Source organism: Solanum verrucosum, unplaced genomic scaffold, assembly GCF_900185275.1.
Source record: "Solanum verrucosum unplaced genomic scaffold, falcon-dt-bn FXZP01000137.1, whole genome shotgun sequence".
Classification (NCBI taxonomy): domain Eukaryota; kingdom Viridiplantae; phylum Streptophyta; class Magnoliopsida; order Solanales; family Solanaceae; genus Solanum; species Solanum verrucosum.
The window spans coordinates 1382663-1403738 of record NW_026020405.1 but is presented as its reverse complement, the minus strand read 5'-3'; the positions used below and the strand labels follow the sequence as shown (position 1 = coordinate 1403738).

Genomic DNA, 21076 nt, shown 5'->3' with positions numbered 1-21076 from the left:
ATCTACTTGATTAACTAAACTTAGATACACATCCAATTTGCCACATGTCATAACAAGTGGTATCAAATTCTTGTAGGAGTATAAGGCTATTAATAAAAAAGTCGAGAGAAGTGTTGAAAACATTTCTAAAGTTGGCGAGAATTTGAGAGTGTATTTCCTCATAAAGATCAGGATGTATTTAGGTTCAATTAGTCATGTAAATTGGTATTTTTAAGGCTATCACTAATTCATGGATGAAATTAATAAATCACATTGAGTTTAGCAGTACTTTCAATATTTCTCTCAATTTTTCTTTTGTATCTCTAAACTATTGAGTCAATTTCTAATTTTGTGTTCAAGAAATTCAAAAGATATTTAATAAATATTATATAATGATTACTGGTTAATGTGTGGGTGGGAGGTAGTTATTATTATTGTTAATTTATTTGATCAATAAATCTTTGTAAAATTATGTGTATTAGAAAGTTTGTAATAACATGTAATCGCAATTGTTTATTTATAAAGTAATATAGAGATAAATGATTTATTAATTCGGTGCTTTAAGATATTTCAACAACCTGTTTATAAACTAAAATTTGCTCATCATTTGATAAAATTGTATAAGAGTAGAAAATATTTAATAACTTTCACAAATTACAAGATTTTCATGTTTATAAAAAAAATACAATTTTAAAAATAAAAAATACATGTTCAAATAAAATTCCAACTTCAAACCATAAATTTCAAATTATAATTTAAAATCATATCCAAATAGGTCCAAAAATAATTCTCTTTTTCATTTTTTATTCGATTTTCTGAGGGTGTAGAAATAGGAATATTAGGACACACCTTGATTACATCCAAAATAAAACAGCGGAGGAGAATATTATGAACTCAATTTTCCATATTGTTTTTGTATCAATTGCTTATTGCCGTTTTAAATAATTTCCGCCTAATTAAACAAAATTAAACCATAATCAGATTTATTTGCTATTTTCCACCAAAATAAAACAGCACAATTCAGCTCCGGTGACTTGTCAACTGAATCTTCTTTCTTTGCTCAGTCCAACCTTTCGCCGGCATATCTATTTTCCAAATCTCCGATCAATGGAAGACGACGGCGGAAGACGTACCATTCTTGGGCAAGGTGGTGATCGTGTAAAGCTCAACGTCGGCGGTAAGCTCTTTGAAACCACAGTATCAACACTTCGTTCCGGTGGACCAGATTCTCTTTTATCCGTCTTATCGAATCGGAATTCCGACGACCCGGTTTTCATCGACCGGGACCCAGAAATCTTCTCGGCTCTTTTAGCTCTTCTCCGGTCTAATCGTCTCCCTTCAACAGCAAAACGTTTCTCCAATCAAGAGCTTATCGATGAAGCTGTTTATTACGGAATTGAATCACAACTCAGATCTGCACTCGCCCCGAGTCAACTCAGTGGAATCGACGCGTCACTTTTCTCAACCATTCGTCCTTCCTCTGATGGCGTTGTAACGGACTTCAATGCTGTAGACTCTGATGGTTCCGTTTGGCTTGCTCACGGCGGGCAGGTTTCCGTTTATGATTGGAGTTTGACACATACCGAAACTATTAGGACACACCTTGATTACATCAGCTCCATTAGGAAGGTTGGACCCGATTTGGCTGGTGTTGCTTCTGAATTCGAATCCGGGCTCCATTTTTATAACTTGGCTAATGGACGTAGAGTTGGCTCTGTGGAATGGACCGACCCGTCTGACCCGAGAATCTACAAGGCCCAAGTACACGCTGTTGTTGACTCGCCGGACTCTGTTTTTGCTGCCTTCGAGTGTCAACATAGAGAAAATTGTGTTCTGAGTATTGATAAGTCTACGATGAAAGCGATTTCGGAGTTGGGAAGACAATCTGGTAATTCGGCAAAGTCAACTGTTGTTGGAAAGTTGACATTTTTACCGGAGATTAATGCGCTAGTCGGTGTTTCAGTTACTGCCGGAGCTTTTGGGTATGCCGGTTACGTGCGGTTGTGGGACTCCAGGTCCGGAGACGTTGTGTGGGAGACGAATGAGCCGGGTTCAGGTCGGAGCAGTCGGTTCGGGGACTCGTTTGCTGATGTTGACTTTGACAGGGGGGATTTGACTATGTTCAAGATATGTTCAAAATCAGGTGATTTGGCTGTGGCAGACCTACGTAAATTAAGTGAAGATCCATGGGTTTATCTGGAAGAGAAAAATCCATGCATGAGGCATGCAGGTGGTGGAACTAGTAGCTTGATTCACTGTTATAGACAGCAGGTGTTTGTGGGAAGAGGAGGAGGGTTGGAAGTGTGGTCGAGAATGGTCGAGAAGGGAAGTGACGTTGAGAGGGAAAGGGTGTTGCATGAAGGATTGTATAGGAGGAATTATATGGATAAAGTGGAGGATGCCGGAAGAGGGATCATAAAGAAGATTGAGGGAGCTGGAGATAGACTGTTTGTTACTAGAGAAGATGCTGAGGGGATTGAAGTGTGGCAAAGTTCTCAGTTTTCCGGTGCTGTTTTAAATTTGTGATCGTGTGGAGCTGTGAGCTTTGTATGAGCTTACATTGCCTGTTTCATGTCCTAACAGAGAAGAGGGTTGCAATCAATTGATGATTAGAGTAAAACTACAAGCCGACCGAGCTAGTTTGAGATTGAGCATATTTGTTGTAGTATCTTTTTGAGCTGTCTGCTGCGGTTTGCAATGGTCATCAATGGGAAGTTGGTCGACGGTCAGAGTAAAGTTAGAATCCACCCCGAACTAGTTTGAGATTGAGCATAGTTGTTGTTGTATATATTTTAGCTGTCCAACTACAGCTTGCAATGGTCATCAATGAAATGAATTGTGTATTTGGTGATTTCTTTTGGATGTCAAGTTGATCAATCAAGGAACAATGTGCAAAGGTTGATATGACCATGACGAATACCTGAAATCAGATTCTTGTTGATCCATTATGGACACGATGTTGATCAATCAAGAACATTGTAGACAGGTGTTATGCCATCATGTAATGAAATGAAATTGGTTTATTGGTGAATTTGGGCATCCCTGTTATCAAGAAAGAATGGCATCCAAGCGTGCTTAATTATTTGTATCAGAGGTAGGCCTCTAACTGGTGCTTTTGATGCTCTATTTGTATTCATGACTTTGGTTGCTAGATTGCTGTATCATTTGGTTAGCTACATGTACACGTGAGGTTATAACTTTTTACCTTAGTATCATGCGTAATTCCACGTTGACAAGACTTATACCATATTCCTTAGAAAGCTAGGTGGCAAAGGAGATTTGTAAGTATTGTATTCTTTGTTTCAGCTGCTAGTGATGGTGAGTCATTTCAACAGAAAGTAACTCTTTTAGTTTACATGTCACTTTTACCCCAAATTAGAAGTAATCCCTGTTCTTTTTATTGGTACTTGTCAAATTCTCTAGCAGGCGTTTTTTCTATTTTAATTCTTTCTTGATCTCCCCAAGTAATAAAGTGAAAAGCATGTTTAACACTTGTTTCTTGCCATCTGCTGTAATTTATGTGCTGGAGGCACATTCTTGGGGTTATGTGGTTGTTTTACTAGTCTAGTAGGCAAGCAAAGTGATGGCTTGAAGAATATCAGAAACAACTCTCCAGTAATCATATTTTCCTGTTGGGGAATCTTAGTAGTGCAGTTGGTTGGCTACTTGAACTCCCACCTTGTTGGTGAGGGTTCGATTCCCCACATTGTGACCTTCTTCCCATTTCCCCTTCCCCTACCCCCAATTTTTGAATAAATAAATTTTTAAAAAAATCATATTTTCCTGTTTAAAGAAGCTATAACTGAACATTGAAATTTTAATAGGCAAGAAACAAGTGTTGCTGTAATTTTGAAATCAGCAACTAAGCTTATCTCAAAAGATTGAAATCCCTAGACTACTGGAGAGAGCAAGCAGTAGGAGGAAAAGAATAAAGAGAATAGACGGAGAAAGACTGAAGAAAGGGAATTGTTTTTTGCTGGTTTAGGAATACCTTTCTTTGTATAGAAGCTGCTTTAGTGATGGCATTGTAGAGAAGCTATAATCTCCCTCTCATAGTTGTTGAAGGGTCAGAGGAGACATGAATGAGCTCAGAATTGATGCTAAAGGATCATATGATACCTGAAAGCAGTAAATGAAAGTGTAGGTTCTTTATCTGTTTGCAGTCAATGCTCATGAGACCAAAGTGCTTTTCTTTGTTTATTTGTGAAAAATCTTTCCAATCTGTTAAGCCCTCACATCATCTGAAGGTTGTTGTGCTTGGCGATTACAAAGTGTTTGATGCACATACCAAAACTGTGGAAATTCTCTTTTGTGAAGGAAGCATTTCGAGTAATCTTTTCTGCTCTAGTCATGAAGGAGTAGGAACAAGGATTTCACTGAAAGAACAGGAACATAACTGTTGCAAGTTTACTCATTTGTAGCAGCTTATTCGAGAACCTCTCAAATAGACAAAAGTTGTTATGATGCACTTACAAATTAAAAAAAAAAAAAAAAAAAGGCAGCCCGGTGCACAAAGCATCCCGCGGGCCACATCCCAAAGGGTGTGATGTAGACAGCCTACCCTAATGATCCACTTGCAAATGCATTAAGAAGTTATTTATAATCCTATTACTGTCAGGCCTTTTCTTTTAAAAACTGTAAGGCCATTATTTATAAGCTATAGCAGTAGTTATAAGTTTTCCCTCCTATGCATCAATTGCACCTTCTTGTCTTATTTGTGAGTTGCGACATACCTCCAGTATATATATATACTTCCATAACTCCACAATTTATGGTCCTTTTTGAAGTGCTCCTATGTACTCCAATCTTGTCGTCAATCCCATCACAAAAGGGGGCGCATAAGTGTGGAACAAAACAGTGACTTTGGATGTTGTTGGAGTTGGAGATGGAGCTAGAGTTCTTCCCTCGGAATGCTTTGTTTAAGTTGTGATTTAAGCTTAAATTCATTTTTTAGACCATTTTGTGCTCAGTGGGAGCCACCCTTGGCCAGGGGATGTCGATTGACGTCTCTTCACTGGTTAATTATACTGTGTGGATAGGTAACTTTTTTGTATGTATGTATACTATTTGTTGAATCCCCCACAATTGGCCAAGGGATGCCGATTGACACTTCTTCACTGGAAATTATACCGTGTAGATAGGTAATTTTTTTTTATGTATACATACTATTCGTTAAAGCCCCTTCGCTTCTTCATATGTTTACTTCTTTATATTTTGACCCCCCTATGAAAATCCTGGCTCCGCCATTGTTTATGCCACATCTAATAGCTGTTAATGAGGATTAATTGTCTATGCTGGTGCTCAGCTTATTTTAGGAACTACAAGCTTAATATATTGCTGCTTTACGAAAAGAAGAATTTCATCAACCTGGACATTCCATATCACTTTCATGAAAACATACTTCACTTAAACCTGATATGGTTTCTAGAGTCTACTGTAGAATATTGAACCCTTTCAAGCTGCTGATACTGTCACTGTGCAGGTTCAAGGACTAAGGCCTTTTCAATTAGTTCTTGTTAGAGTCGAAGAAGAAAAGAAGTTGCTCACTGATGGAGTTGAATGATCCCAAGCCAGTAATATTCTTGAAGGTCACATTGCATACCAAGCAGAACAGCTGGGCTGCAAGCTTGGAGATCTGTAGGGTTTGGTGACCTCATTATTTTTTGTCGTGCTAGTACATTTACCTCAGGTCCTATGTTTTCTAGGAATCCTTTAGTGAGAGAAAATAGTGAGAATTTAGTACTTGTATTTTTGGTCAATATTGGTCCAAGATGAGCTTAAATGGAGCAACATGGTCCGTGAGGATTTACATCGCTGACCCCAACTTGCTTGGCCTTGAGGCGTTGTTGTAAATTGGTTTGTGAAAATTTCCATCGGAGGCTGAGATGCGTTCTATTTCCAAATGCTAAATGAAACAAAGCACGTCGGTCAACTAGCATAAACACTTATAGTAATGCTCCATTGGCCATCCTTGTTGTTTCATTTCTTGTTATATGTTAGTTATGTAGGACAACTTTTCTTGATATTTATTAATCTGCTAGCATTGTGTGTGTGGTGATGGGTTATTGCCTCTCTTCAAAGCGTGTTGTAGATCGATTGATTAACTCCATTTTCTTACAGAGCTAACTATTGTAAGTTGTTATATGTAAGTGAATTTTTCTCATAGCAACTTAACTTTTATTGTACTAAATTCATTGATTTTTTTAATATTTTAGTTTCCAGTAATTTCTGCGCTTTACTTCAAAAAAGTGTGTGCTTCACTTGTCAAATTCCAAGGACCTCATCGCCTTTTTCGCTTTCAAAAACACTAGACTAGCCTTGTGTGTTTTAGCAGAATTATCCTTCATTATCACTTGTACATGATGTCATTATATCATTCTGACATGCTACACCTATATCTGAATTCTAAGATCCAGGACTTGCAGAATTTAAATGTGTAATTAATAAGATGTTTCTTTCGATAGTCGGAAAAAGGCCAAGGGAACAGCGTAGGCGTTACGTTGGGTGGGGGCAGAATTCCCAGTGGTTATAATAACAAGAAAACATTGGGAGTTGTGAACACATATCTTATTTACCTATACGACTGTAATTGTGTGTGGGGGTCAGAACATATACCATTTCCATTTTAATTTGTTCTTTTTAGTTTGTTTTTTAAAAAAATAATCTCTTTTGTTTGTTAACTTTAAGATCATAAGATCCAAATGTCTTTTTTTTCTTTCTTAAACTTCATTCTGTCCAATCTCTTGAAACTCTTTTCTATCTAATGAATGGGAAGTTCGATTTTAACTTCCGAGTATATGCTTTAACAAGAATTATATGAGAGTAGATTAGAATAGTAGTAATATGTATTGGAACAAAATATAGTATACATAGCCTAAGATCAAACGAGGACCATCATTCATTATTAGTTGATATACACTACTTTTGTTTTTCCTTCTCTATGAGCTAGTTTTCAGCCTTCAAGCTCTACTTTAAAGAAACCCAAACCTGCAAAGAACTTCAACAATGTCTTTTTACTCCTTTGCATATCACTTACAAACACATTCTCTTCCACTGCCTTTCCATTAGACCAATCTCCTCCTCCTTCAACCAATTCAGACTTTTCTGTATCTTCATGCCCTTTTGTGACTTCTTGCTTCACATTAATCTTCACCTTTTCTGGAGGATGTGTTATATCCGTCGCTACCTCTTCCTAGACATTTAAAAGTGACAACATATCAGAATTGACAAATAAAGAAAATTGCAATACAACAGTAAATGAACTATGTAATGCCTTTGAGAAGTACCAAAGTAAAGTCTCGACATTTTAGGTAAAAGGCCTTTGAGTAGTTAAGATATGCCAGATTCCACCAAGTATACAAATGGAACCTAAAGCATACATGTCCTCCGATTATATCTTCTAAATCGGACTAATGACGTATGCAATACTAGATGTTACATCGTTGGTTCTCATTCTTCAGGGAATACGAGTGCAATAAGAGCATATGTCGACAAAAGGATCACCCTAAGATGATTATCTCATGGACATAATGGGGTTACACGTTTTAGTTTGTGCGTCTAACTTTCTTGTGTTCTAAGAACATCCATTGTTACAATGTGATTAAGAGATTGTGCTATTCTCAGTTTTTCTTGAGAAAGAATTTAGAGAATGGAAATATTTGTTCAGTCTTGGTAATTCAAGCACAAATGTATCTATATCATTGTAAGAGGGCTTATTTATTATGAAGACAAACTGAGAGGAACTACATTTGCTAAAGACACTTCTTCCTCCATATACATATCATTGCTAACCGATATGTAAGGGGTCATCGCCACTTGCCAAGCTCATAAAGAAAGAAACTTTTAAGAGGTGTTAAGCAGTTACCTCTGTCACATTGAACTCCTCCGATTTCCATCCAACTGACCCCTCAGCAACAACTTTTTCCATGTGAACTTCATTCAACTCTTCACTATTTGATCCAAGTGAGCTCTCAACAACAACTTTGTCCATGTGAACTTCATTCAACTCTTCACTATTTGATCCAAGTGAGCTCTCAACAACAACTTTGTCCGTGTGAACCACTGAGGTCAAAACTTGTGTTAAGCCAGGAACCAAGACGGGAACTCTTTCGTCCGCCACTAAGATGGACTCATTTTTTGAGCTTAACACTCCATCAATAGAGGCAACCATATTCTTGCCAATAGCTTTTGCTTCCATTGTGGTGTCCTCATTTCGACCAGTGTTCACATCCTCATTTACTTCAGTGATATTTTCCGCGACTATAGCTAGAACTTCAGTAGTTTTTTCCTCATTTACATCATCTTCTATGTCTACAGCTGACGGTGGAACCAGATTCTCAGCTATTAAAATTTCTGGACTAACTGCAGATTGTTCTGCACCAGGTTCCTCTTCTACAATTGTCTGCAGCTCAGCATTGTCCCAATCTTCAGAAACTGTTATCGTTTTCTTCGTTTCCCATGTTTGAATAATTCGATCAGGGCCTTGTTGCCACAAGATAGTCTCATCATCTACTGTCATAATGAACTTGTAGCTGATAGTTTTTCCACTTGGGATATCCTAAAGAAGTCCATAAAATTAGAACATCCTTAAGTTAATTAAAACATCAATTAACAACATGTTCTTACCAACTCGACGTTCCATACATGTCCCTCTGACCATTCAAGTGGCACTGCATTTGATGGATCCCATAAACCGAGCATTGGATCATCGCCCACTAAGTAGAAATGCTGACCAAAGGAGCATTCCTTATTCAATTGAAATTTTACGCGAACTGGTTCGGAAGGATCTAGAAAGACAACAACAGTATACTGTTGATTTAGTCTTTTGGACAGGATTAAGGTACAACAAAAATAGATCCTAGATCCAAGACAATGTCACAGTAAGATTGACTTACTTGTATCAGTTGTTTCTGTTTCTTCACTCTGAATATGTATCTGAATGAGTTAAAAGTTAAATATCAATTATATTGGTTAGTTTTGCTAAAGAAACATAAATTTTCATCCAGTTAGTGCAGATACCATTTATATAAATGCACCAAAGATTCAACTTTATATCCTAATATTAGTATATTATCTACATTAGCAGAACAAGAAAACACATGAGTCCTTTTGGGACTACAGTATCATGTTTTGGTAAAGAATCATCACAAACAAAAGCATCAAACTTTCAACATCTACTCCCTTCTCCTTTTTAGTAAATCCAAAAAGAAAATTATCCTTCTATAATTAGATAAAATTACTTCAAAATTCCTTTTTAGCTTTAATCAAATGATTTATAGCCACGTAAATGTGTAAGATTTGTTTCAGATAACACATTTCAAAAGTATTCCTATTTTTCTCATTCTTTCTTAAACTATATGCCTAATCACATAAATTGAAACATGCGAGTTATATCTTATTCTCAGCTACAACTAACTCAAATTTGAATAGAAAGGAACAAATAAATTAAAGGTAAACTGCAAAGATATCAACAAGACTCAATTTTTTTTTTGCCAAAAACTTTTTAGCACATTAATCAACCCTTAAATGAAATTGAAACTAAATACTAAGTAGTTGTTCAATAAAGAAAAATAAAACAAACCTGAGAATCAGAAGCACAAAAAATAGGGTGAATAGTTTTGTGCTGAACAGAACATGAGGTAATATGAACAATCTTGAAACTTGACAATCCAAGAAAGCAAATTTCTGATTTTTTACTCAAAGATAAAACTTTGTGTTTATCTAAAACCTTATCCAAACAAACCCCTTTTATTGATAGCCCTGTTAAAGACTCCATAACTAAAGTTTGAAGCTTTTTTTCTCAGTTGGGGGTTCAAGAAAAACAGAAAATAAAAATGATGATTATGTGTGTAACTGTGGGAAGAGAGACTGGTGGCTATTAGGGAGTGGATGTGGGGTTAATTTAAATACTTTATATTTTCCTTTATTTGTCTCAATTTCCGTAGCACATTTGAAATTATTTAAATTTAGACATATAGGTGGCTATTTATATTTTAAACTAAATAAGAAATACTATTTCATTTGTTTCGATTAATATGATAGACCTTTCTTTTTAATCAGTTTAAAAAAATAACACATTTAAATATATACTCCTAATAATTAATAACTTTAAATATTTTTAAAAAAATATTAAAAAAAACTTTGTTGGCTTTGTGTCACATTAATTGATATCGAGAGAGAAAAAGAACGGTAAGTGTGGGGTCCAGTGGGAGAAATGGCCACGGATCAAGTACCAGGTGACTTCATTGCCCACTAATTGAATCTTTAACGTTAATTGGAATCTCAAGTGAGTAGTGATAATAGTAAAATCAAGGATGGGATGTGCTACGATATGATAAATCGAATGTTTTTTTTTTAATCAGATATTTAGTTCGAGCTTTGAATTTGTTTTTTTTTTTTATAGGGCGCTACTCCAGAATAAGACTCTATTAGCATGAATTCAGATTTGTCAGATTGAATATCGAACTTCAAATAAAGAAAAAGTAAATAATAATAAAAATGTTTTTTTTAAAAAAAAAAATTTCTTGTTCTTGGGAGTGCAAATTAAATAATTAAAGGTAACGCACAGCATACGTTCTTACCACTAATTTATTTTATTTTATTTCTAAATAAAAAGGGGCCCTAACTTTTGCTCCTCCACATATTTGATATTACTTGTGATGTATTGTATTTGGGTCACATTATGGACCTACAAGTGGACCTGTTTTTGGATATATCATTTTAATTTATTTATTTTTAATTAAATTTCTTGAGTTGAATTCGTGGATAATGGAATATAAAAAAGTTGATATTTAACACGAATTCAGAATCTAAAATTCATGAGTTTAATTCTAGAATATATATCTACTATACATATAATAGTCGAACAATATATATTGTAACTTCCTCTTAAATATATTTATCATAAAAAGGTGTAACGGTAAACTTGAATTTTGGGAAAGAAAGAGAAGATAGTGTTAAGCGGATTAAAACAAGTATAAAATGAATATTGTGCACACTTTTGAAAGTCACAAAAGAAATCAAAGACATATATTTTCCCAAAAAGGAATAAAAGAATTAAAAAAAACAAAGATCTTTATTTTTCTTATATTTTCCTAATAATTCCTTTGAAAATGCCAAAGAGAGACCCTAAATTAAATCAATTATTTTTGAAATCCTTTAAACTGAATGTTAAATACAAGTTTCATTCAATTATGCATTAACTACAATATTTTTTTTTCTCAATCACTTGAATTGCCTAAAATAAATAGAAAAGATTAATCATCAACAACATACCCCGTGAAATACCATAAAATAGGGTCTACGAAGAGTAAATTTTATGCAGACCTTATTATTACCTCGTAGAAGTAGATATATTGTTTCTAAATAAATTTAATATATGTTAAAATATCCTTGCTGTTTCTCTTATTGTAATGTAATGGCATGCTTGCACTAAATAATTCTTAGGCACCCTACATACTTTCATGGAAAAATTACTTTTAATAAATAATTATTATATTTGGTAATATTTTTTTGTTTATTATCGTTTATAGCAATATATAGTAATACTATGACAAATTTACAAGTATAAGAGATCTTCATTTTTAGACGTAAGTATTTCGGAAAGACCTTTTTTTCTGTTCAATATATAAGTGTCCAAGAAACCTCATTTTCTGTTAGATTACTTTGTCAGATTCCTTAGTCCTTTATGAAATAATATACAAAATATTTACTTTTAGGCAGCCAAACAATATCAATTAGTTCACTTAGCTTATTGTTCAAATTTCAACACGTTAAAACTTTCAAAATGCTTCTTCACCAATTTTGTTTTCATGCAAAAGACCATTATTCATTCATATATTAGGCCTAATTGTTTTTAGTTCTTTCACAATGAAAATTTATCCATAACTTTCTATGATACACTAAGAATAAGTGTTATTTTTAATGTTAAAGATGTTTAATTACTATACAAAGTTTCAACTTTTCTCTTTTTTCTATTTTGCTTTGATCATTTCCCTTATAATCCTCTATGATTCTCTCATAGCTAATATTTCATCCAAATCAATTGTCTTTCAAATCAATATCAATTCCTTGCAACCATTGAAACCACCTTTAGCTAATCGACCGTTGTTTTCGACGAAGGAAGAGACTAATAATGAAGTTTATTTGAAGGAAGAAGAAGAAGATTATGCACATTTGGTGCCTCCTTATAATCTCTCACAAGAAGAAAGAATTTCTTGGTTCAAGAAAAACTTGCCATATTTTGAGATATTAAAGTCCACAAATATCTCAAGAAAATTCAATGGTAGAATGAATGAATTTTTTACAAGTCATTATTGTAGTGTCCAATTCTTCATGACATGGATTTCCCCTACAAAATCATTTGGTAAAAGAGAATTTTTTACCTTAGAGAGTCTATTCAAAGCACATCCTAAAGGGTGCTTGATAATTTTGTCACATACTTTAGACTCACCAAGTGGAACTATGATATTTAAATCTTTAGTTGAGTTGGGCTATAGAATTCTTCTTGTCACTCCTGATTTGTATTTTTTGTTTGAAAATACTCCATCTAAATCTTGGTTTATTGATCTCAAGAATGGGAAAAAGGACCCTGGTAAAATTCCATTGGCACAAAATTTGTCTAATTTGATTAGACTAGCCGTGTTGTACAAGTATGGCGGTGTTTATCTAGACACGGATTTCATTATCTTGAAGGATTTTTCAAGATTGAGGAACTCAATTGGTGCACAAAGTGTGGATAGAAATGGGAAATGGACAAGATTGAATAATGCAGTATTGATTTTTGATAAAAGTCATCCACTTGTTTACAAATTCATGGAGGAATTTGCTTTGAGTTTTGATGGAAATAGATGGGGATATAATGGACCATACTTGGTTTCAAGAGTGGTAGAGAAGGTAAAAGATTACAACTTTAGTGTCTTGCCACCAAGAGCTTTTTATCCAATGAATTGGGTTAGAATTAAAGGATTTTTTAATGCTAAAAATGATTCAAGATGGATAGAGGCTAAAGTGCTTGAGCAAAATGAGAAGACTTATGGTATTCACTTGTGGAATAGACAAAGTAAAAGTATGAAAATTGAACAAGGAAGCATCATAGATAGATTGATATCTACTCATTGTGTGGTATGTAATGACATTTAATTAAGTTGTTAAACACTTGATTTCCAAGATAAGTTAATATTGAGGGAATGAATGTACCTAGCTAATTTAACTTTTTAATACTCAAAACAAGTTCTTGATTTTGGTTGAACAAGGTCAAACTACAACAAGCCTTTGATGTTTTTCTCTCACTTTCTTTGTTTTCTTCTTTCTTGTCAAATTTAGAGATTGGTTTTTTCGTTACTTCACTTTCTTTCGTAAAGATCAAAGGCAGATGTCATGATTAAACATGTTCAATTGAATCCAATAGTTTTTACGAGAAACATGAATGATGGATATATAAATAAAAAATTTACTAAGCTTTCAATAACTATTACAAATTTGAGTATATAATTTCAAAAGTACAATGAGTTAATTTATTGGTAATATAACATAAAGGATGGATGAACAATCAAATTTGTGTCTAGTAAAAATTGTTTATCATCTATATCTCTATCTATACAAAAATAAAATTGTCAACATTTAACACGACCACAAAAAAGAAACCTCAATCTTCTTAATCTAAATCCACCCCATCTCCATAAATTAAATCTAAACCTAGGCAACTTTCTAAATGACTTTTTTCTTTTCAATTTATGCTTACCAAATCTTTGCTTTTTCTTGATGTCAACAAAATCTTGTTTTGTGAAACTCCCTTTTGCATCTTTTTGTTGTTGATGATGATTTTGTATGGAACTCCAAGGATCATGATCATGATCAGAGTCACTACCCCACAAAAGATGTGGTTTAATAATAGGTGATCCACTATAATCTTGAAAATGTGATGATAAACTAGTATGTTCCATGTCAAATAATCTCCTTAATGATGTGCTTCCTTCTTTCATCAAATTTAATAAATTACTTTTCTTGGAGAATGAATTAGATGAATTACTTGAACTTGGAGTAGAGGAAGTAGAAATTGATGATAAAGAAGTACTAGTTGAAGAAGTTGAAGAAGAAAATATTAGAGATTTTTGGTACTCAATGATTCTTTTAATGTTATATCTTTGAGCTTCTTTATCCATTTTCCATAAAGAATCTACATCTTCTTCTTCAGTAATTTCAATAATTTCAGATGACATGATGTCTTTGTATTACAAGATAGGAATTTGGTGGCTAAAACATATAAATTTGACTTGAATATATCTATAGAAAAAAAATTGAAGTGTGGTTTTTTTAGTTGAGGAAGTAGAATAATAAGGGAAAAGGGAGGAACCAAAAAAAAGTTAAGAACATTTCAAAGTTATAAAATGATTCAAAGCCGGCAGTTGGGGCAAATTTGTAGATCAAATTGTTTTTATTTTATTTTTTGAGGAATTTTAATCAATTTGGGAAGTAGTTAATGACAAGATTCATTGACTTAATCAATGTTTGTTAATTAATTAGTTGATTATATTTGTCCTTTATAATGTTTTTTTTTATATGGGTGTACATGTCCTCATCCTAATACTTGTTTAAATCATCATGATGAAGACGTGCATAAGAGATCATGATAGGTAAGGAGTTAGATGGTTATTTTTTAATATTCTCCATCGTTACATAATGTCATATATTCATAATTTGAATGATAAACCTACAAAAAGAAAAGTAGGGTACGGGGTATAGCTACTATAAAAAAGTAAGGTGAAGAATAAAATAGAATTATTGAATAATAAGATAACATGAGAAAAAAATATTAAGGTGACAACATGATCACACCAAATCGATTGTTACATAAAATAAGTCTTTTCATCGTTACCTAATGATTGATTCTTCTGATATATTATTCACTAAAAATAATTCATATTTTGTGAAAGCTCAAATTTAAAATTTGAGCTTCAAAACTCTTCAATGATAAATTTTAATGGACATCAACTCAAATCTTTTTCTAAATAGCTCAAACTAATTTTCTCCACTTAAACAAGGTTGGAAAATTTGCAAAAAATTACAAGTTATGTACCAATTAGGCCAAGTCCGAGTATATAATAGAGAATTGGCTTAAAATCGATAAACTAGATGACCGAAGAGTATTGGGCCATATTTTTCATAAAGGCCTTCAATAAACAGAACCAGCCTACATGGCCCCATATAGAGGCCCAATATAGTTACTTTTGCTAGCCCAAATATTAGGGTGAAAAACTTAAATGTACAATTTAAGCACCTAAATAACCCTTATATAACAGTAATTTAACTTTTCACCTATATAGCAATAGTTTTTTTACAAAAACAAAATAAATAAATAAAAAATAAGAAATAAATTGGTATAAATAATACAACAATACACGTTCCTATATTAAATAAGATTTCATTCCTTATTTTTCTCTTATTTTGTTATTTACCTTCCACAAATCTCTCAATAATTAATCCCTCAATATTTTTATTTCCTTATTTTCCTCCCCTTTTCTAATCTTCCTCTTAAAATACTAAGCAAACTGATTCTCTTTTTCTCTCCACCCTTTTTTTTTTCTAAACTCTCTTCACTCGTCGCTTTCTCCTTTTTTTTTTCTTTTTATATACCTCATTTTATTTTCTGAAAAATTTCTTTGTTTTTCTTTAGTTCTCTCCCTTCAATTTTTTTGTTTAAATCTTTTTTTACACCAATGTAGTTGGAACATATAACCAATAATAAATTTATCATCAATGTATGGATTTATATATTTTAATTTATTTGGTTATAATTTGGTATAATTCATTCATTATGGTAAAATTAAATTAGATTTATTTGCATTTGACACCAAAGTTAAATCATATTGTACACCATGTAAATTAATTTAATGATACTAAAAAAATGATATATACTTGATTAGATTATGGTATTACGTATTATAGGGTTGTAACATAACTAAAATCAACTTTAGCATCAATATCTTTTATAGTTCTAAACCAACATATCACCAAAAAATTAGTCATATCTTACATCAAAGTATATATATACTATAACATATTGCAACTTTAAATCAACAAATTACCATTATTTTTTAACCAACAAATCCACCAATTATTTTTAATTGTTATAGTTATTAAAATTTGAACTTGACACAAAGGTTACACCACATTGTACACCATGTAAATTAATTTGATTAATTTGATGATTCTAAAAAGTTGATATATACTTGATTAGATTATAGTGTTATGCATTGCAGGTTTGGAACATATAACTAAAATCAACATTACCATCAATTAAAATCAATTTCTTTTATTGTTCTATATCGATATATCGCCAAAAAATTAATCACACCATCCATTAAATTGAAATCAACAAATTATCAATATTTTAACTATACCATCCATCAAAATATATACACTAAAATATATTACGGTTAATAACCAACAAATCACCAATTATTGTACCGGATCAACTACCAAAGTATATTCCTTTACATATCACTACTTAAAATAACAGATCATCAACAATTGTACTAAATCGACCACCATCCATCAAATTGAAATCAACAAATTATCAATATTTTAACTATACCATCCATCAAAATATATACACAAAAACATATTACGGTTAATAACCAACAAATCACCAATTATTATATCGGATCAGCTACCAAAGTATATTCCTTAACACATATCACTATTTAAAATAACATATCATCAATAATTGTACCAAATCGACCACCGAAGTGTACACAAAAAAATGTGTTTAAAAATTTTTCCGATAATTTATGGACCACATGATACAAATCATATTAACTATGATAATGCGGATCTTCTTCAAATTAACAGTTGTAATTTTTTATTTTGAAACAAACAATCGGGATCTTGACATCGATATAAGCCTCATCAAACGAGGACTCTTTCCGGGAGCATTATCAAAAGCAACTTTCTTACTCACAATCGATTTATTCAAAGAGTAAAAAAAAATTGTGTTGTAAGAGATGATTTTTAAAAGAAACAAAGAGAAATATTTTCAAGAAGGAGTTTCAAAACTTTTTCTTGAAAAAAATGTGTGCAGCAATGCGTCTACCAAGGCCCAAGGGCAAAAAAAGTACATCAATGATAATTCTTCCGTGTAAGGTTAACATGAAAGAGAGAGTAAGATATTTATTAACAAAACGTATCCAAATATAATTGTGATTGAGATTCTAAAAATTAATTAAAATAAAAGATAAAATATGACTCCCAAAAATTTAGTCCACTAACCAATAAAATAGGACATAAAATCATGTAAATTTTTAATTTATAATAAAATGTCATATTTGTAATTAAAATGTTAATGTTGTAAATAAAAAAACTAAAATAATATTAGGTAAATTAATGTCTTAAATAGTATATTCTTGTAATTTTTCCATATAATATTTTGTCTTTTTGGGCCTTACTAAACCCATAAGAACCCCCTTCAATTCTTAAACTTTCAGTAGAGCCCAAGACCTTTTCTCTATGGGCCTATTTGATGGATGTCAAGTTTGACACCAATTGGTCACTCTACTTTGATGAAATGAATTTTTACTGTTTCAATTTACGTGATATATGTTTTAGTGACTTGACATCTTAACGTTGTCACTTTGGCACGAGCTATTATGCTACAAATTGAAAAAAAATTAATGGGGTGTCCAATTTTCATTTTACTAATTAAGTTATATGATGTTTTTTAATTAAAAATTATTTAACTTGTAATTAATAGTGATAAACTTCTGAAAAAGTGTAGCTCCTCCTCCTCCTCTACTAGTTAAAGGCAAATTCAGGATTTTTGGATTTTATGTTTCTACAATAATCTCAAATTAATGTACAATTAACCTCCTCCTCTACTAGTTAAAAGCAAATTCAGGATTTTTGGATTTTATGTTCTTACAATAATCTCAAATTAATGTAAAATTAATTGGACAAATGGAATGGATTCTGAGCTAGATATTAGTATAAATTTATTAATTTTTTAATACAAATACATGATCTAAGAAAACAAAATACTAATTTGGTGAACCCCTAACGATTGCACTAGACCTGCCCTTTCTATTAGTGTGTCTAAAGTTATTGTCAAGCCAACTTCCAACAAAAATGTCTGAAATTTGAGATTGTTCCGAAGTATAGAGTTGTTAGACCAAACTTTAAATAAAAAATCCTTTTAACATATTAGGAGTTCAAACTTCAAATATATGTTGTACATATGAACTTTTAAAGAAAATTCAGGCTAATGCTTTTTGAAGTTTATATTGAAATGATTAAACTTATAAAAATGTATGAAACTTAGACTATACGTCTATAAAACTAAAAAGATTTATAATCTTTTACTCAAACGAAACCTACGTTTGACTTACTCAATATAGAGCATAACACAAGGAAACAAATTTAATAAACGAAAGTCCACTAGCTAGGAACACAATTTAAGTTTTACATCTTAGATTTGTTCACAATTATAAATATATTGGGTAAATTAATAGTATAATGTTATATACTTATTATATAAATTAAATAGTTGATGTGAACCGAGGAAGATTATCTTGTACTTAAAGCCGTTAATAAACAAATCTTAAGTCATGATTAGCATGATAATATTCACAAACACAACTACTTTTGCTAAGTTTTGAATGAATCAAAAGTCCACACTTGTGGAGACAAGATTTAGATCTTACCAATGTGTTTCCACATGCTCATGCGTATTCTTCAATTTGCCATTTTGACCCAACATTTTTTTTTTTAAACATTATATTATATTGATATGATCTCTAATCCCATGACCCAAGATTTACTTGTTTTATTTTTGTTTCACAAGAATTCACATTATGAACATTACCAAGTCAATAATGCTCTAAGCCTTCTTTGAGTTGGGAATTTATCATAGACAGACAATAATTTATCTATCTTTACAAGGTAAGAATAAAGTTATGTACACACCAGCATTTTCAGACATTTCTTGTGAAATTATAAGGTCGTTACCGCTTCAAGCCACCAAAGACAAAAACTATTTTTCGAGAATGAAGATCATATATATTTTGGGAATTAAAAGAGTGATTTATTGAAGGAAAAGGGAAGTCATGAAATTCAAGGAACTGACATCCCCCATATTATGATTAGACTTTCATAGAAGAGAAGTTTGATTGATTGTCATTAAAATACTTCTCGAAAATCGAAAAAATATTTAATCCAATTTCGATAGTGAATTGAATATATTCATCACCAGTTAGATATAGCATAAAAGTCAATAATAATATGAATATGACAAAAACTCGAGATACTTGGGTGTTCTAAAATTAATGCACACATTAAATTTGAAGTATTATGACCAAATTCATCATATAATAAGTAGAATAAGTAAGTGTAGATGAGCAAACAATATAATTACCTTTTTAACAAAATAAATTTGTCAACTCTATATATAGAATTATTTTTCAAGAGAGATGTGAGCTGAACATATAGTGAATGTGACCACACTATTGCAACTACAAGTACATTAACATATAGTGACATGTCAATAATTCTAATAAGGGAATTAAAGAAAATGTAAGAATATCATATAGGGATCCAAACCTGCAATGGAAAACAATATTTCTACTTTCACTTGTCTCAATATAAATATCAAAGAAAAAAATAATCCTTTTTTATGTTGCAAAATAAGTATGCAAAAATTAATTAAAAACAAAAGAAGGAAAAATGTGCTATTATTTATCAAAATCAGAAAAAGGAAAAAAAAGAATCATAGATGTATCATTTAGTGTGTGTTTAGTATAATCATGATTACAACTTCATTTCATATCAGAGTTGAATCAGTAAATGAGTAGGTTATTAACCTGCTAAAAAAATTCTTAAGCAGAAATGGACTAAAATTTGGATCATAATCCAACCAGTTCAATTCTTACTAAGTTTTAATTATTTTATTTGTTCTTTTATAAATTTTTAATACCTAATAAAATTATTATTTTCTTCATTATGACTATATAATATATCAAATAAAAAATATTTTAATAAATTGTTTCTTGAACCAATTTAAATTATTATGTATCGATATATAATGACTTGAACTAATAAATGAACAGATTCATAATCCACCTAAATATAAACGAGTTGAATTTAATTTTGTCCATTCTAATAAGGATTCAAACTATTTTCTCTTTTGAAATGACATATGCACTTTATTCATCCATTTCCAAAAGTGGAATACCAAATTCGGCTACCCAACTTATAAACTACTTTTTTTTTTCTGTTTTATCACTTACCTATATGCTCTAAACTTTTTTAAAAATTGACCTATAAATTAACATATAATCCATTAAGCATCACAAACAAAGAAAAGTTAGATTTAATTATTCTAAAAGAAACAGCATAACAACACCTTAATCCGGATATTACGCAATATATTAATTAATTAAAAGTTCAACATCATATAGAATCAAATCTATCACTCATCCGTCTATCTTTTCTTGTTTATTATACTATTTTGGAAAAATTTATGAAATCAATATATAATTTATTATGCTGTGTCTATTTTATCCTTACTATTAAACACGATTCATTTTTCAATATTTAAGTTGACTTATATTTAATAAGTGTGATTTGATAAAATTACTCCTATCGTTTACTGATTCTTAATTTCTATATCAAATCAATAATAGACAAGTAATATGTAAACAAACTAACAGTAAGAATAAAATAATAGAAAATATTAAGAAGAGACTTTAAAGTGAGAGGTTCATTGCATGTTCAAGATTTTGTTAAGGCATGTGAGAGAATATGTAGGAGGAAAGAGTGGCACATGACAAGGTTTTAACAAGCAAACGTGCATTCCATGTGAGAGGGAAAAAACTTTGGGTCCAAGACCCACTCTTCTAATAAAGAAGAATATCAAGTCAAAAAGATCACATCCTAAACCAATTATTATTGTTATGATGTGAATAATATTTATATTATTAGATCATTTATAACATAATTATAAGCATATTTTTATAATTGATCTGTTATAACATTGTTAAAATATATATACACTATCAATTTATAGTGCTACTTAAATCCTTACTATAATTATTGTCAAAACTTAAAA

The 21076-nt window shown here is 31.5% G+C and overlaps 5 protein-coding genes across 6 annotated transcripts in view; 3 read left to right on the top strand and 2 right to left on the bottom strand.

The window, feature by feature from the left end:
• Nucleotides 1-11445, top strand: part of LOC125840355 (chlorophyll synthase, chloroplastic) — a 132222-nt gene extending 120777 nt beyond the window's left edge. Inside the window, exon 16 of the mRNA XM_049519317.1 lies at nucleotides 11435-11445. The gene's annotated coding sequence lies outside the window, so the exon portion shown is untranslated. The remainder of the gene's footprint in view (nucleotides 1-11434) is intronic.
• Nucleotides 1-21076, bottom strand: part of LOC125840365 (high mobility group B protein 1-like) — a 285818-nt gene that overhangs the window by 86864 nt on the left and 177878 nt on the right. The gene's annotated exons all lie outside the window — the stretch shown is intronic.
• Nucleotides 1050-2948, top strand: LOC125840348 (protein ENDOPLASMIC RETICULUM-ARRESTED PEN3). Its single transcript, XM_049519310.1, has one exon. The coding sequence runs from the start codon at nucleotides 1087-1089 to the stop codon at nucleotides 2503-2505; it is 1419 nt and encodes a 472-aa protein (XP_049375267.1). The 5' UTR covers nucleotides 1050-1086; the 3' UTR covers nucleotides 2506-2948.
• LOC125840377 (uncharacterized) lies at nucleotides 6917-9801 on the bottom strand. Its single transcript, XM_049519343.1, is given in 5 exon segments — nucleotides 6917-7171; nucleotides 7820-8536; nucleotides 8605-8765; nucleotides 8874-8913; nucleotides 9560-9801. Coding segments are annotated over 5 exon segments (1353 nt in total). The 5' UTR covers nucleotides 9755-9801; the 3' UTR covers nucleotides 6917-6931.
• On the top strand, nucleotides 11911-13119 carry LOC125840352 (uncharacterized). Its single transcript, XM_049519315.1, has one exon. The coding sequence runs from the start codon at nucleotides 11911-11913 to the stop codon at nucleotides 13117-13119; it is 1209 nt and encodes a 402-aa protein (XP_049375272.1).

Excerpts from the sequence above, each read along its gene's own strand:
- LOC125840348 (XM_049519310.1), top strand. The coding sequence starts at position 1,087 with ATGGAAGACGACGGCGGAAGACGTACCATTCTTGGGCAAGGTGGTGAT.
- LOC125840352 (XM_049519315.1), top strand. The coding sequence starts at position 11,911 with ATGTTTAATTACTATACAAAGTTTCAACTTTTCTCTTTTTTCTATTTT.